Raw genomic sequence first — 13771 nt, 5'->3', positions numbered from 1 at the left:
AAATGCCTGATGAAAACTTTTAAAACCTTGTAGTTCTAAATTTCTAGCATATATAAAACAGTGTTGCACCATAAGAACTTAAGTTTTTATGTCTGCTCATGAAATAACTCAATGCAGTTGGTTTTACAAGGGGTTAATTAAAAAATATACCTGTATATGTATGTTGCTTTCTTTGCTCACAACTTCCACCTTTTTCTTTGCATAATTTGCCTCAATTATTCAGTTTAGAAGCTTGGAACCAAGCCATTTGTCAAGTGCCTGAGTACAATGCTCTGTTTGAGAGATGGTACAATGGTTTGTATCCAAGTGCTATTTATAGGAAGGATTAACTGGAATGGTTTAGTGTAGATAAGTGTTAGTGTGTTTTTTAATGAGTTATGCAATTACTTTTTCTGGAACTTGGGGTCAGCAAATTTATGAGATCTTAAACTTCTTACTGTTCCTCTTCCCCACAAAGATTTCTTTATCAGAAGATACAAAATGTTCATGTGTAAAAGGAGCTTTGACTTCGAACAGTCATTAAGGAACTGCAAACAAGGTGCCTGAATTATAAGCATCCCTGACGTAAAGAATTGGCCTTAGGACAGATTGCTCTGCTGGCAGTTAACAGGCTCCATATCTCCATGGAAAGATGAGTTGTCAAGATAACTAGGAACAAATGTTTGATCAAGTGAGGCAACCACTCTTGGACCAAATTCATCACTTACCCAACTCCCAGGAACACTGCGGGGAGGGGATAGACACAAGAATGGATACTTATTCTGAATTGCTGCAATTGAGGAAATCAGTCTATAGATAAGCCTGGATATCTCCTACCCAGGAAGTTATGTTTTGCCTGTCATCTAAAAGTTAAAGTTGGGGGGGAGGGGCAACAGAGAAGCTTTGGATGCGAAGTTCCTCAACAGACCTCTGAGATACATAAAGGTCAAGGTGGAGACTGCGGGATCTCCTGCAGTGGGGATATGAGAATTCTTTTGTTGACAGCTGACCTGAAATTATTTTAGTTGCACCTCTATGAACTCAATAGCCTTCACCAAACATCAAGTGGCTCTTTCACCAATCCTTAAAGGTCATCCTTGTTTATCAACCCTTTGGACTCTTGATTTCAAGCACAAACCTAGGCAGGAAGAGAGAGAATATTGTTCTGTTCATTTATGAGAAATATGGTGTTAAAGTCTAGATACCAGAAAACCTATTCCCACCAGAATAATATTCATATGGGAATTGATGGTTCCCACAATAAATACAGCAACTTTTCCTCAGGAGAGTCCATATTAAGTTAAAGCCAACAACATGAAGGGCCCTTGTCCACAAAGTCATCTTGTCAAGCACTGAGCCTGCTAAGAAGGCTAATCTTGTACATCGTTGGCCTGAAACTGGCTAGACTCCATACAAGGAAGTTGTAGAGCTTCTCCTTTTATACTTTCTGCGAGAACACTTTAAAAGTCTGTACACCAAATCCAAGATTCGTAGTACCTGCCCTCTGCTCACAGTCTTACTGCAGAACTATTGGCAGTGATGCCGGGTGGAGAGATGATTGAGTAGCCCATTCTGCATCACAATAGCTCCAAGGTTCCTAACCCAACCAGTCTGTAAAAGATTGTCTCTTAAATCTGCCCTCAGCTTATTGTGCCAGCTTTTTTTAAAAAACACAAGTTAGAACTTTTGAAGAAACTTCCCCAGTGTACATAGGCCTCGGAGTGTTGGCAGGCTGATTTTGTTGCTGATTTGCATCCCAGGTGTCAGGGTAGAAGAGACTCGTTTCATACCTGCAACCCTTGAACTCTCAGAAGGAAATACAACTGGATTGAATCCTTAAAGTCTGACACTACCTAAGAAGCCAGGACTGTTTGAAAAAACTTGCTGTATCTGTTGTATATCAAAGCTTTCTAAGCAAAGGCCCAGCACTTCCCTATACTACATTTAATGAGAAATTTGAAAAACAGCAATGTAACAAAACTCATACATGTTCTGTCACTGCACAGGCATCATCCAATGCAATATTTGACATGGGGAGGGTAACTACTGTTGGTAATACTTTAGTGATTTTGCGTATTGTTTTTAGCTAACCTGCAAATAATTGTATGCTATTAAACTTCAAATTTCGCTCAGTCCATGTTCATGGACAACTGCGAATAATATCCCACAGTTTGACTGATCTTTTTAACAGAATACTATGGAAACCTACCTTGGCTTACCTGATATGTTTCTTGTAATAGCAAAGCTCAGATTTCCCCCATTCTGTTGACCTGTTGGCTGTCAAGCTTTTCTGTCTGGGAAAAATGGTTCTCTTCAGTAACTTTTTTTTTTTTTCCAGAGCCAGTTGTAATAGTTTGGAATTGGCAATAGTTTATAGCTTTGGAAGTTACCTCACTGGCAGGCTCTTGGAGATGGAGCCTATCTCTGTGTCTGACTTGCAACTAAGTAGAGTCTGAAAAAGCATTCCTAAGATCTGTTGGTCCTCCTCAAACATGAAACAAAACTTCCATTTAAGCACATACTTTCCTACTTACTGAAAAACATGTACCAAAACCCATGGAGTTTCATAATGGAACTTTCCTCCAGTCAACTGCCTTTTGTGAGAAATGGAATAGACCCTAGGTTACTGAGTTAAAGCTAGTGCACCAGAAAATAAACAGCGCTTCCTTTCTATAAATGCCTCCTACCTGGAGTCATTTCTAGCAAACACTAATCTTCATGGAGCATCTTGCATACTCAGTTTTTTATATTGCAAAATTTTATTTTGCTTTTAAACTGTCTCAATCCGGGCAGCCACTGTGGTTTTTAGACTCGTTAAATATAGAATGAGGCTTTTAAAACTTCTGAGTCTGTCAGTTGTACTCTTTACAGAATTATTCAAAGATGGTAACCTTGAGGTGTCACATATCTTCTACCATAGCATGCTGTAGCCTCAGCCACCAAGCACAAACTATAGATTTGATTTGGCTTGTTGGTGTTTTGTGGTTTTCTTGTTTTTGTAGACTTGTAAGGCATCTTGATTCTTTGACAGCTGGGTTTTTGTGGATCAGATTAACTGACAGGAGTTCCATTTGGAGTAATCCTACTCAGTTTTAGGGATGTTACAATGCTGGGTGCCCTTATTGCAAAAAATACCACGAAGCTGAATCTATAATGATACTGTACTTGTGCCTCCAAAGCACAAGGGTAAAATTTTTCAGCTGCTACAGTATATTCGCTTGTGAGTTAGTTGAGGGAAAACTGTATTTCAATTTGTAGCATACTGTTCTTACTGAATTCTAGATTATTTAAGAGTCTGCATACTTGAGAAACTTTCTAATCCACTTTTAACTAGAACAGTTTTTCCGGAAACTGATTTGAAAGACAACTTTTTGTAAATGAGAGAGATTTACTGTTCCTGGTAGTACCTTCTGGGATAAAAGAGTGCTCTTACTGCAGCAGTCAAAGTTCAGCGTAGTTCCAGAATGAAAACAAATCACTTTACTTTCTTAATGTTCCATAAAGCAAATCTGATCCTTCCTCTTGCCACTGGTGAAAATCGGTCTTTTCAGTTCAACCATATAGAGTATAAATCTGATACCATATTGTCACTTTCAGTTTCTATAGGATGCTCTTACCAAGAAATGCTTCATGAGTGGGGGGATAGGAATGGTAACACGATTCAAGGCATTTGGATATATAGGATCCAGGTGCCACCATTGCAGGTGAGGATTTAGGATTTGAGCTTGTCCAACACCCCCTTCCCAACTCTCTTGCTGGACTGAATTTTTCTGTCAAGGGGTTTCCATCCTTCGAGCTTCACTCGAATGCTATTTTAATTAAACAATCCAGTGTTGGTTTATTTGGCCCAGGCCTCTAGGGTTCTGACCAGCAATTATTATAGTATGTACTGTAAAGGCAGACCACTTCAATCTCCTGGGATTTGAGCTTATTTTAGTACAATGTCTGTCTTTTGGCAGTTTTAAAAAGGGGTTTTAAAATTATTGGGTGTCAAAACTCTGAACAAGAATGTAAAAATTCTGCGTTGAACCTTGCTTATTTGACCGAGTACGCTCACTCTTGCGGTTGGTTCTCAGTCAGATGACAAAACAGTTTAGAGGCAGGAAAACTACTTACAGGATATTGAGTTGCAAGGTTAGTCTTGCAATGCATTTTTAAGCTAGTGCGGGAGCTCCTTACAATTAAGCTAAAATCCACCTTGGGATCATCTGCTGGGTATGCAAAGCCTTCAGTTTTTTTTCTTGGCATTCCATCTTTCATAAAATGCAAAGAGCTGGGCCATGGAGAAACGAGGCTGATGGATGCCCGGAACGGAAACTAGGGAGGAGAGTGAAGTAATATGAATTGTGAAGAAAGAAACCTGAAACCTCTAGATGAGAATCCATATATTTGGATGTTTTTGTGATCCTGAGCTTTGGCAGACCCCTTCCTTCCCCACAGCCCTATCTCTGAGTAGCAGTTCTACCCTTTCTTGGGAATCCCTGTTGCCTGTGAACTCAAATAGTTTTTCATGGCCTAGGGCATCTGCTATTGGGTAAGCCCAGAGTATATTGTGCTAAACAGATTGCCAGTTGGTGCTTGGTAAGGGGCCTTGGGCTCCTCGACAGCTGTGCATGTTCTCCAATAGCTTTAAAAACCTTTCCAGGAAGGAACATGTTAATCAAACACTGACCCAAACCTTGTGATTTTGATTTGGGACTGGGCTTAGGTTTGGGTCGGCTTATGATAGCCCTCATTGTGGGGAAACTGGCTTGAACTCCCCAAATAGAAATACAGTGCTATGTCTCGAGTAAATTCAATAGCTCTTTGTATTGTTCAGGTATTGGAGCACCAGCTCGCTGAGCAGTCAACAGGAAAATCTGCTCTCACTTGGTTAACCACACGTCTATATGACAGTCAATCTCTTTGATAGCAGTGAAGGTCAAAAGCTACAGATGAACAGATAGGAGCAAGTTAACATAGAATGTGAAACTGTAGTTGGACCCACCTGAAATCTGACATTTAACATACAAATCTAGCTGTACAATTGATTTGGTGGGGATGGCTTAAAGAGGAAGGTTTTTGTTGGGTTTTTTACTCCTCCTATTTACCTACTTCACGCAGCAGAAATGAATTGTTCTTGTTAGTGTAAACATTGCGCACAGTTCACTGTCCCTCATCAACTTGCATGCAGAAGCTCCTTGATCTGGAAAGTAAAGAATAGTACAAAGTGGTCTTCAGAAGACCCTATTTCTGTTTGTCTTTAAAGCTAACATAATATGCCTATTACCTACTTGACACACCAGGATAGTGTAATAGGACTACATCAAAGGTGAGTGTGGGAGCAGATATGGTGGTTTCAAAGCTATTTGGATTGGTTATTTCTCCTTTCTGCCAATCCATTTGATCATAGGGTTAGTCCAAGGGATTAGCAATGCTTTATGAAAGGCGTATGGGGGGAAAATAACCTAGTCTACCATGCAACGGGATAGCTATTCCATGGAAACTATAGTATGCAAAAATATAAACTGGAGGGAACTGTAATTTTCTTTTCTTTAGCTTAATAAAGCTGTTGCCTCTTAATATCCATCGTTATTTGCAATTTAAGTCATTATGGAATAGGAACTGTAACACTTGAAACCACAGAAAGTGATTTAAAGAAACAATGTATGCAGACAGCGCAGCTAGTAATGAGTAAGGTTGACTGATCCTCTGTTTGAAATGTCTGATTTAATTTTTTTCTTTTGATAAGAGAAATTGTTGCCATGCTAGCCCAGATAGCTAGTCATTTTAGTAGTTTAAAATTGGATAACTAGTATAACGCCATAAAGTACTTGATAATTCTAGAGTGTCAGATAATCCCAGATTTTGGCTGTTAATGTACTGAGGATATTGTCTTTGCCTCTGACTGTGCCCTGTTAAAGTATGATACAGGCACTGCATTATTTCATGCAATATTGAAGTATGCAAAATGGCATCGAAATCTAATCTGTTAAGTCTGTTTTGTTTGTCTTCACAAAATGCTAACTGCTGTAGGAGACACTATTAAAAATAAACATTGCTTCATACACTTCCAGTAGTCCCACTAGTCACTTGATTAATCAACCTTAGAGTCACAGATGCCGTATGACATGCAAAATACCTCATGCAAGTAAGTTTATAGGGGCTGATGCCTAAGCTAGCTTCTAAAAATACTATTGTGGTTTGATATTGTAATAAGTCAAGTCAGAGAGCATATTTTAATTTCAGGATGAAAGCACTTACTTGGTAGAGGGGAGAGGAATAAAAATAGGTAGAAAACATGTGATTTATTGTAAGTGTGGATTGAGCTGGGGGAAGGAATGATGGAAGAAAGCAGGTGTCTAACTTGCTGACAAACTTTGTGTGTAGGTTGCACAAAACAATAAAACTTCTTTGGCTGTACAGTGACTTGGAACAATTATATAACCTTTAACCTTGTTCCAGTGTCCAGTCTGATTTTTACTGCAGGTGGCAACATGCCATTGTTTGTCTTTGATCAATTTACATAAATAGATCCTGGAGGGTCATGTGAAACTATCATGAGCTTTTTAAAAACGGCACAGTAGTTACCTTTTCTCTGCTGCCTGCATTGCTTTAACAGGTGGTGTGGTTTATGAAAGTCTGTCACTTTACTGTGTATTGCCCTGGCTTTAAATACCTTAAGGAAATCCTTGCCCAGGGCATAGTTTCATGAGAAAAATGTGGAACCAACGTTTTTATAGAAGATACAGGTAGAATTGTCCAGTATTGAAGCAAACTAGGACATCTGCAAAGACACAGTCACTGTACATCTCCAGTGATTGAAACCTCTACTTCTGATAAATTTTACTGTAACTTTAAGTTGGAGTCGATGAGGAAGGCTTGTGGTTTAAACACCTTCCTGAAGAACTGAAAGGTTGCCTCAGAGAGGATGGCATTTCTTTCTCTAAGTCAGTGGAAATTATTTTTAAGCTTATTTAAGTGCTAAGTTACAGGCTTTCAGCCAACCCCAGGCCACAGCTTTTTGATCTTCTACAGTAAAACTTTTCCATCTAGTACTGTAGGGGATTCAAAGATAAAAAGACCCTCTGTGTACAGCTATTGTATTTTGTAACCACATCGTATTGTATTTGTCTCCTTTCTAGCAGACATTTTACTTGGTTTTTGGTGGGACAATAAAAACACTTTAAGGCCTACTTGCAAATAAAATGACTTCTGGTGTAACTACCTTTCCTTGTTTGGTTTGTCAACTGCTGTACTAGTTAAGCATGTGAGCTTCATGATGGGAAGACTATCTGCGGTTAAACGCAGATATGCCATCTGAACTTAAATTGTTGCATGGGAACTAGAATTAGCACCCTTGTACTTCTTGAAACATGACCTCTGCTATTTCAGAAGACTCTTAAGCTGTCAATATTTTATGTTCTTGCCATGCTGAGCCAGTTCTCGGGGTACCCAGGACTGAGAGCCACCTTTTTATCCCCTGCCCCAACAAGAGGGAGTCTTGCACATGGTAGCTCGGTGTTACCTTCCTAACACCATCAGTCTGTTAGTCAGTCATGCAGTCTCCCCTGGGTTATGTCAGCCCTGTCTTTGCCTTGCAGGTTAACAAAAAGTGCATCCCAGTCCCCGAGTCCCTTTAAAGTGTTCCCCTGCGATATCCAGCCTCTGACACTTGGCTACTCAGAAATCCCAGGTCTTCTGCTCTCAAAGGTGCAGTGGACCCCAGTTTGCCAATTCGACCTTAAGGCACTGCACTTATGAGCACTTATAACACAAAGAAGGTTTATTTAAAATAATCTAGAGAAGCCATTAGAAACAAGAGAATGTGATGGAAACAAATGGTTGCAATACAAAACAAAATCATAAAATGCAAATTAGGGCCTACACTTTTATAGGTATCTTTTCTATCCAATAAAAGCAGGTTTCCACCGCCAAAATTCAGTCTGTTGCAGAACTGGCTGGCTTCCCAGGAACCTCCAGTTTTTCATGAAACACTCCCGCCCAACAAGATGTCTCCTCAGTGAACGGATGCAGAGTGCCTCTCCCCACCCTGTGATATACTGAAAATGAGTCTTTTGTCTTTATTCACAGGCAGGGCGATCCCCTGTCTGTTACAATGTTCCTTTTTTACCTCCAAGTGATTCTGATTGTTTGCAGCTGTCTTTGATGGTTTTCCATTGAATGTGCTGGGATGGAGCAAGGGTAGACAATTGAGCCTTGCATTACCTTACTGGGGAGTAGTGACAACTCCCTCCCACTTGAATGGGCCCTCACCAAGACTTATGGTTTCCTGGTGTCTATGCCTGACTTACGGTCTTGGAGTTAGTTTTCAGTATGGTTACATGTTCCTTAAATATTAACCATGTGCACATCTCACAATGATTAGGAGTACTGGTAAGTTACAAGTTTTCAGTAGACACCTCACATGCTACCCTTCATGGATAAATACCGTGAAAGTGTTGTATTGATTGTAATGAGTTTGCCTGTTGGCAACAGTCTCTCACATGCATCTAGCCACCAGCTGAAAATTGAAGTCTGATATTCTGTGGGGTGGAACACACACTAGAGTTCTGGCTGTCATTACACTGCACAGTATGGAAGATCATTCTGCTTTATTCTCTGTCTGAGATGCTTAGCGCTTAAGCCTGGTCCAGTACTGGGTTTGGAATAGCTGAGTTGCAGTTAATTTCAGGTTTGAGTTCTTGGCTCAAACTCCTTTAAGGATAGCTTCAGGGGTTTCTGCATTAATATAAGATAATTTGTCTGTCTTACCCTACCTTCAGAGCCCCCCCACCTCCCAAAGATACAATGCTAAGGTTTTTTGGCAATAGCCATGATCTCTCCTTTCATACAAGTAGAAAGGAAAACTACATGCATTGCAGTGAAAGCACCACCATTCTAAAAGCACTACACATTACATTGGTTAATTACACTGAAGTGTTAAAATAGAAGGATTAACAAGTGCTGAAAAGAGAAGGGTAAATAGGATTTCATGTCAGCAGGAAACTTCTTGTGGTTTTAGGATGAGACTATGGCCTGGTCTACACTGGGGGGGAGAGGGGGATCGATCTAAGATACGCAACTTCAGCTACGAGAATAGCGTAGCTGAAGTCGACGTATATTAGATAGACTTAGAACCACTTACTTCGCGTCCTTGCGGCACGGGATCGACAGCCGCCGCTGCCCCGTCGACTTTGCTTCTGCCTCTTGCCGAGCTGGAGTTCAGCAGTCGACGGGAGAGCGATCGGGGATCGATTTATCGCGTCTACACTACACGCGATATATTGATCCCGATAGATTGATCGCTACCCGCCAATCCGGCGGGTAGTGTAGACGTACCCTAAGAGACAACTAGTTTGAATTCAAAATAAGGTAGCACAAGTGGCACAAGAAATGTCACGGGAAGATTAGCAGAAAAGATGGAAGGTCTGGGTGTATATGTATGGCCAGTATGAAGGCGTGGATGTCAAGATCTTAACTTGTACTGTATCATTTTGTAGGGTTTGGAATATTATACAACTAGATAGATAGGGGTATTTTAAAACTTCACTTTTACATGTAAAACTTCAATAGAAAACTATTCTATGAAGCCGTTAGCATTTCTTGAGTTGTCAACATCTATAAACTTGTGAATTGATAGATTTCATACATACTGACTTTAAGTCTTTCAAGCAGCAAGTCTGAGACTTTCTAATATTAACTGGCACTGAGTTAGAAACAGCCTCTGTTAGAAACAGCCTCTAAGGAGGCATGGACTAAATTCTTGACATGAGCTATAGACCATTCTCACCCTGGAATACTAGAATGTAAATTAACTCTCAATCTGGAATGTTTCAACAAACTAGAAATGTTAGGTGTTTACACATTGATAAAATGGTTCAGGTGAAATATGAATCTACTCTAATTTCCCTTCAAATGCTGACTTTGGTAAACCAAATAAAGTTAATCCTGTTTTTTTGATTCCCCTGTTTTCCTGCTCCCTGCAAGTCTTGGTTTTAGGCAGAAGTACAGAAGGCTTACAAGAAGTTGTTATGGTATTTTTTGACCCAGTGAAAGCATTAAAGCTTTTCAAGCCTGATCTTGTGAGTTTGCCAAAATAGAGAACTGGAATAATATCTGGACTTTTGGATGAATATCTAAACTGAACCTCTTATTCCGTTAGGGTTTGCTACTGAATCTGTTTGTCTGGACTGTTCTGGTTAATGAACTATAAATCCTAAACCACAGTTCTTGGAATTAGGATTCACAGCTTTGTCATCTATAAGAACTTTATAGCGCAACCCAATGAAGAAAACTTTCTTCAGCTCTTTTATATCAAATTGCCTTAGCTCCCAGGATCTTAGATTATGGAGAATACAAAATGCATATTTTGATCAGATTTTCTGCTGTTTGTGTTTTTAGGATAACGTAGATCAGACTTCAGCTCACACTCGGAGAGATCTGGTGGAACCAGGATTCCAAGAACCATCTAATCGCATCTCTTTAAATCACCAAGGTAAGGAATGGGGTGGAATTAGGTCTGGTCAAGATGCTGGGAAGGGAACCCTAGAAGTGTATGTTCTGAAGTATTTGTTTCTGCACCTGGTAATGTGAAAGTTGAAAACGTTTAATTGTTTATATCCTCCTCTTTGCAAACTGCTTCGTGAGCTATGAATGAAGACGACCAGGAGATCCTTTAGTGATATAGTTTCTCCGTTTGTGCAGCTGCTTTAAGTTTTTCACCAAAACAGGTTTTTTAATTACTAAAACGCCTGTAATACTGTATTACAAATCTAATTTGAAAGCTATTCCTTGTCAGGACCTAGCTTCAGAGTACTCATTCTTCTGGAAGAGTTGATACATATAGATTGGCAAGAGGAGTGACATCCTTACCTGCTTTGTGTGTTCTATATCAACTCTTACAGGAAAAGGAGAACCCTGAATTCATGTCATAATGCCTAAACAAAAGTGAAATTTTTCATATCGCTTGAGTAATTATTTCCCTTATGAAAAGTCCCATAACCGCTTTATTTCTTGTCCCTATTAATGAGGTTAGTTGTGACATTTGAGAGCTCCTGAAGTATAACCTGGATCGGGCCCCCATGGGGTTAGGGTTTAGACAAATACATAGACCTTGTCATAGACAGTTGGGTTCTATAAAAACTTTATACATCTCTATAGCACTTAAACACTGTGTATTTCCTATGGAGTGATTCAAACTCCAAGAAAAAGGATAGTTTACATTCTGTAGGATTTTTTTCTATAACAGTATCCATATATTAATTATGGAAGGGCTCACATTAGTTGCATTAGTTTAATGCAGCCGTTAACCTTGACACAGTCAATACAATACAATGTGCAACAGGATTAAGTTAACTTTTCTAAAAAATGCTGGAAATTTAGTTTCTCTGTTTATTTGTCAAGATCAGCAAGATTTGAATTCCATGATTTGCAAACCTCCCAGACTACTTAAGTTTTCAAAAGTAGTTTACGTTCTTGAATTCTTTTACAATCTGAGCCTACCCACAAACAGATATCCTGGACACTGTATGCACTTAGTATTTCTGCATGACTGTGCAGGCACGCAACATTCCATTTTTTGTTCACCTCAGACTGCCTTACCCACACTCTAACTAAAGCTTCCTTGTCCCATCGAAAGCCCTTGACAGACTTGATTTAAATGGCATTCTTTGAAGCTATCAGTAGATTTCCTTCTTTGTAACCAGATGTAGGACTTCTTCCAAAAAGTTACTGTCTTCTCAGACACATGCCACAGAATTAGAATGTAAACCTGTTGATGCTTAATAGTGCTCATTGAGATAGAGTTAGGATCTTGATTATGTTGAAGACCTGGGAAGCCTCACTTTCTGATGCCAGAAGTCCTTTTCCTAGGTCAAGAAGCCTCCTGATATTCTTAATAGATAAACACTTTCTTTTCCCCCTCCACCCCGCATCCACTCCTGTTTTCCTAATGTGGATTTAATATAATCTAATTCAAGTGAATATATAACACTAGTGTGATGACATTGGGAGTACCATCAATAAATCAATCCTGATTTGTCTTGGGTATAGCTTAGTCACCTTCCTTCATGATACTAATTATGATTCTCAGAACCATCGTCACTGTGTGCCCATGCATAATGTACACTCGCTCCTTGGCCTTAACCTTCTGAGATTTCTTGGAAATCATGTTCAAAGTGATCTACTCTCTATGTGCGACAGCACTTGAAATAGTTTGTCCCACATAACTGGTATGTTGGAAGCCTGCGAGTGGTTCAGCAAAAGTATTCAATATTTCTGCTTTGGCATTATGCTATCCGAAAAGGCCCATACATGGGCTCTATTCAGATATTCACAAATTGTAACTTGTGTTCGTCATTGTTATGTACGTTCATTGTGCTCCAGCAAATTAAGGATTCAGATCTCTGGGTACACTCTGCAGTAATTCCAGCTATCGCCTCTCCTTTGTTACTCTCAGTAATCACATGAAGACTTATTTGGCACCTGATATTTCTCTGCCTGAACTACTTTGAGTCCTGCAAACTACTCCGACGTATTTAACAATTGTGGTTAAATGGAATGTGTTCCATAATGTCAGTGGCTGCTCTAAGGGACACTTGAACAATAAGGCCAATATTTGATATAATTAATAATATGCTATCAATGAGTAAGTAAAGGCCAATTTTGTTGGACCCAAAAACAGTGTTCCTTATTCTGCAGCAGATGAATAGAAACTGTCAAGTCGTGTCTCAAACCCACTTCTAGGTTTTCTGCTAAAACTGAAATAATCAGGGTAAATATAGCTGGTATTTAGTTTGCAAGTGAACTTGAATGCTAACATGGATAGGTATTGTAATCATACTGTTTGTATAGGGAGCATGGACTGAGCAAAGGACTAGGAACCAGAAATGTCAGCATTCTAATCCTGACTCTCCCACAGATTGTGTGGCCTCTGACATTTCATTTAACTGCTGCTGCTCCTCCCCCTTTTTACAGTGGAAAAATAACCTAGCTTAATGCTTTTATAGCACTACGAAAATGTAAACAACTGTTAATGCTAAATTACTATGTCGAGTTACATGCTGGTTCTCTCTGGTATTATGACCTGCTCATACACGACTCTACAAACCTATGAAAAGTGCACTCTTCTCCAGTAACTGTAGAGCAAAAGTCCTTCAACACTGAACAGGTTCTGAGCTTGTTGGAATTCTTAGACAAAATGTTTGTATCACAAAATGCTCACTTGTGAAAACTGAAATATTGCATGGGAATGTACCAGTTTTGAGAAGCTTTCGTTAGGAAAGGTTTCTTAGGTCCAGGGTGGAATTTCTGGTCACAACCAGAGAGAGCATGAGCCTGGTGGTACAGGCACTCACTACAATGTGGGAGACCTAGCTTCAGGTCTCTACTCTGCCTGATTCACACCAGGTACTTGAACTTCTCTCACCTACCACCAGCAGTACATGTACCACAGTTTGGGAAATCACGCTTTAGCAACTCTTTAACCTGAGCAGAAGTTCTGAAGGAATTTGGCCTCTTTAGAGCTGGATGAACTATTTTAGATAGTGCAGCATTTCACAAAATTAGACAACTAATATACAACAGAACTTTCAGCATCCCATATTTGTTATGCTATTGTATATGCCCACTCATTGCCATTTCATGTTTGACCCCAATGAAAGTTAGGTTCTCTGAATGCAGCAGACTTAACAGTTTCTATCAATCATTAGTTTACCAGCTGCTCTTAAACTACAACCCCTCCTCTCTTTTATAAGCGAACAGCTTTGGTACAAGTGCTTCCAGTTCTAAATCATGCTTTCTTCCCATGGCC

The 13771-nt window shown here is 39.6% G+C and overlaps 1 protein-coding gene across 1 annotated transcript in view; it reads left to right on the top strand.

The window, feature by feature from the left end:
* Positions 1 to 13771, top strand: part of LOC113406996 (growth factor receptor-bound protein 10) — a 199974-nt gene that overhangs the window by 74688 nt on the left and 111515 nt on the right. The window contains exon 3 of the mRNA XM_026654026.1: positions 10363 to 10456. Within this exon, the coding sequence (XP_026509811.1) occupies positions 10363 to 10456 (94 nt within the window). The remainder of the gene's footprint in view (positions 1 to 10362; positions 10457 to 13771) is intronic.

Source organism: Terrapene carolina, unplaced genomic scaffold (genome assembly GCF_002925995.2).
Source record: "Terrapene carolina triunguis isolate 2854851 unplaced genomic scaffold, T_m_triunguis-2.0 Scaffold179, whole genome shotgun sequence".
NCBI classification, from domain to species: Eukaryota; Metazoa; Chordata; order Testudines; family Emydidae; genus Terrapene; species Terrapene triunguis.
This window is presented reverse-complemented; position numbering and strand designations above follow the sequence as displayed.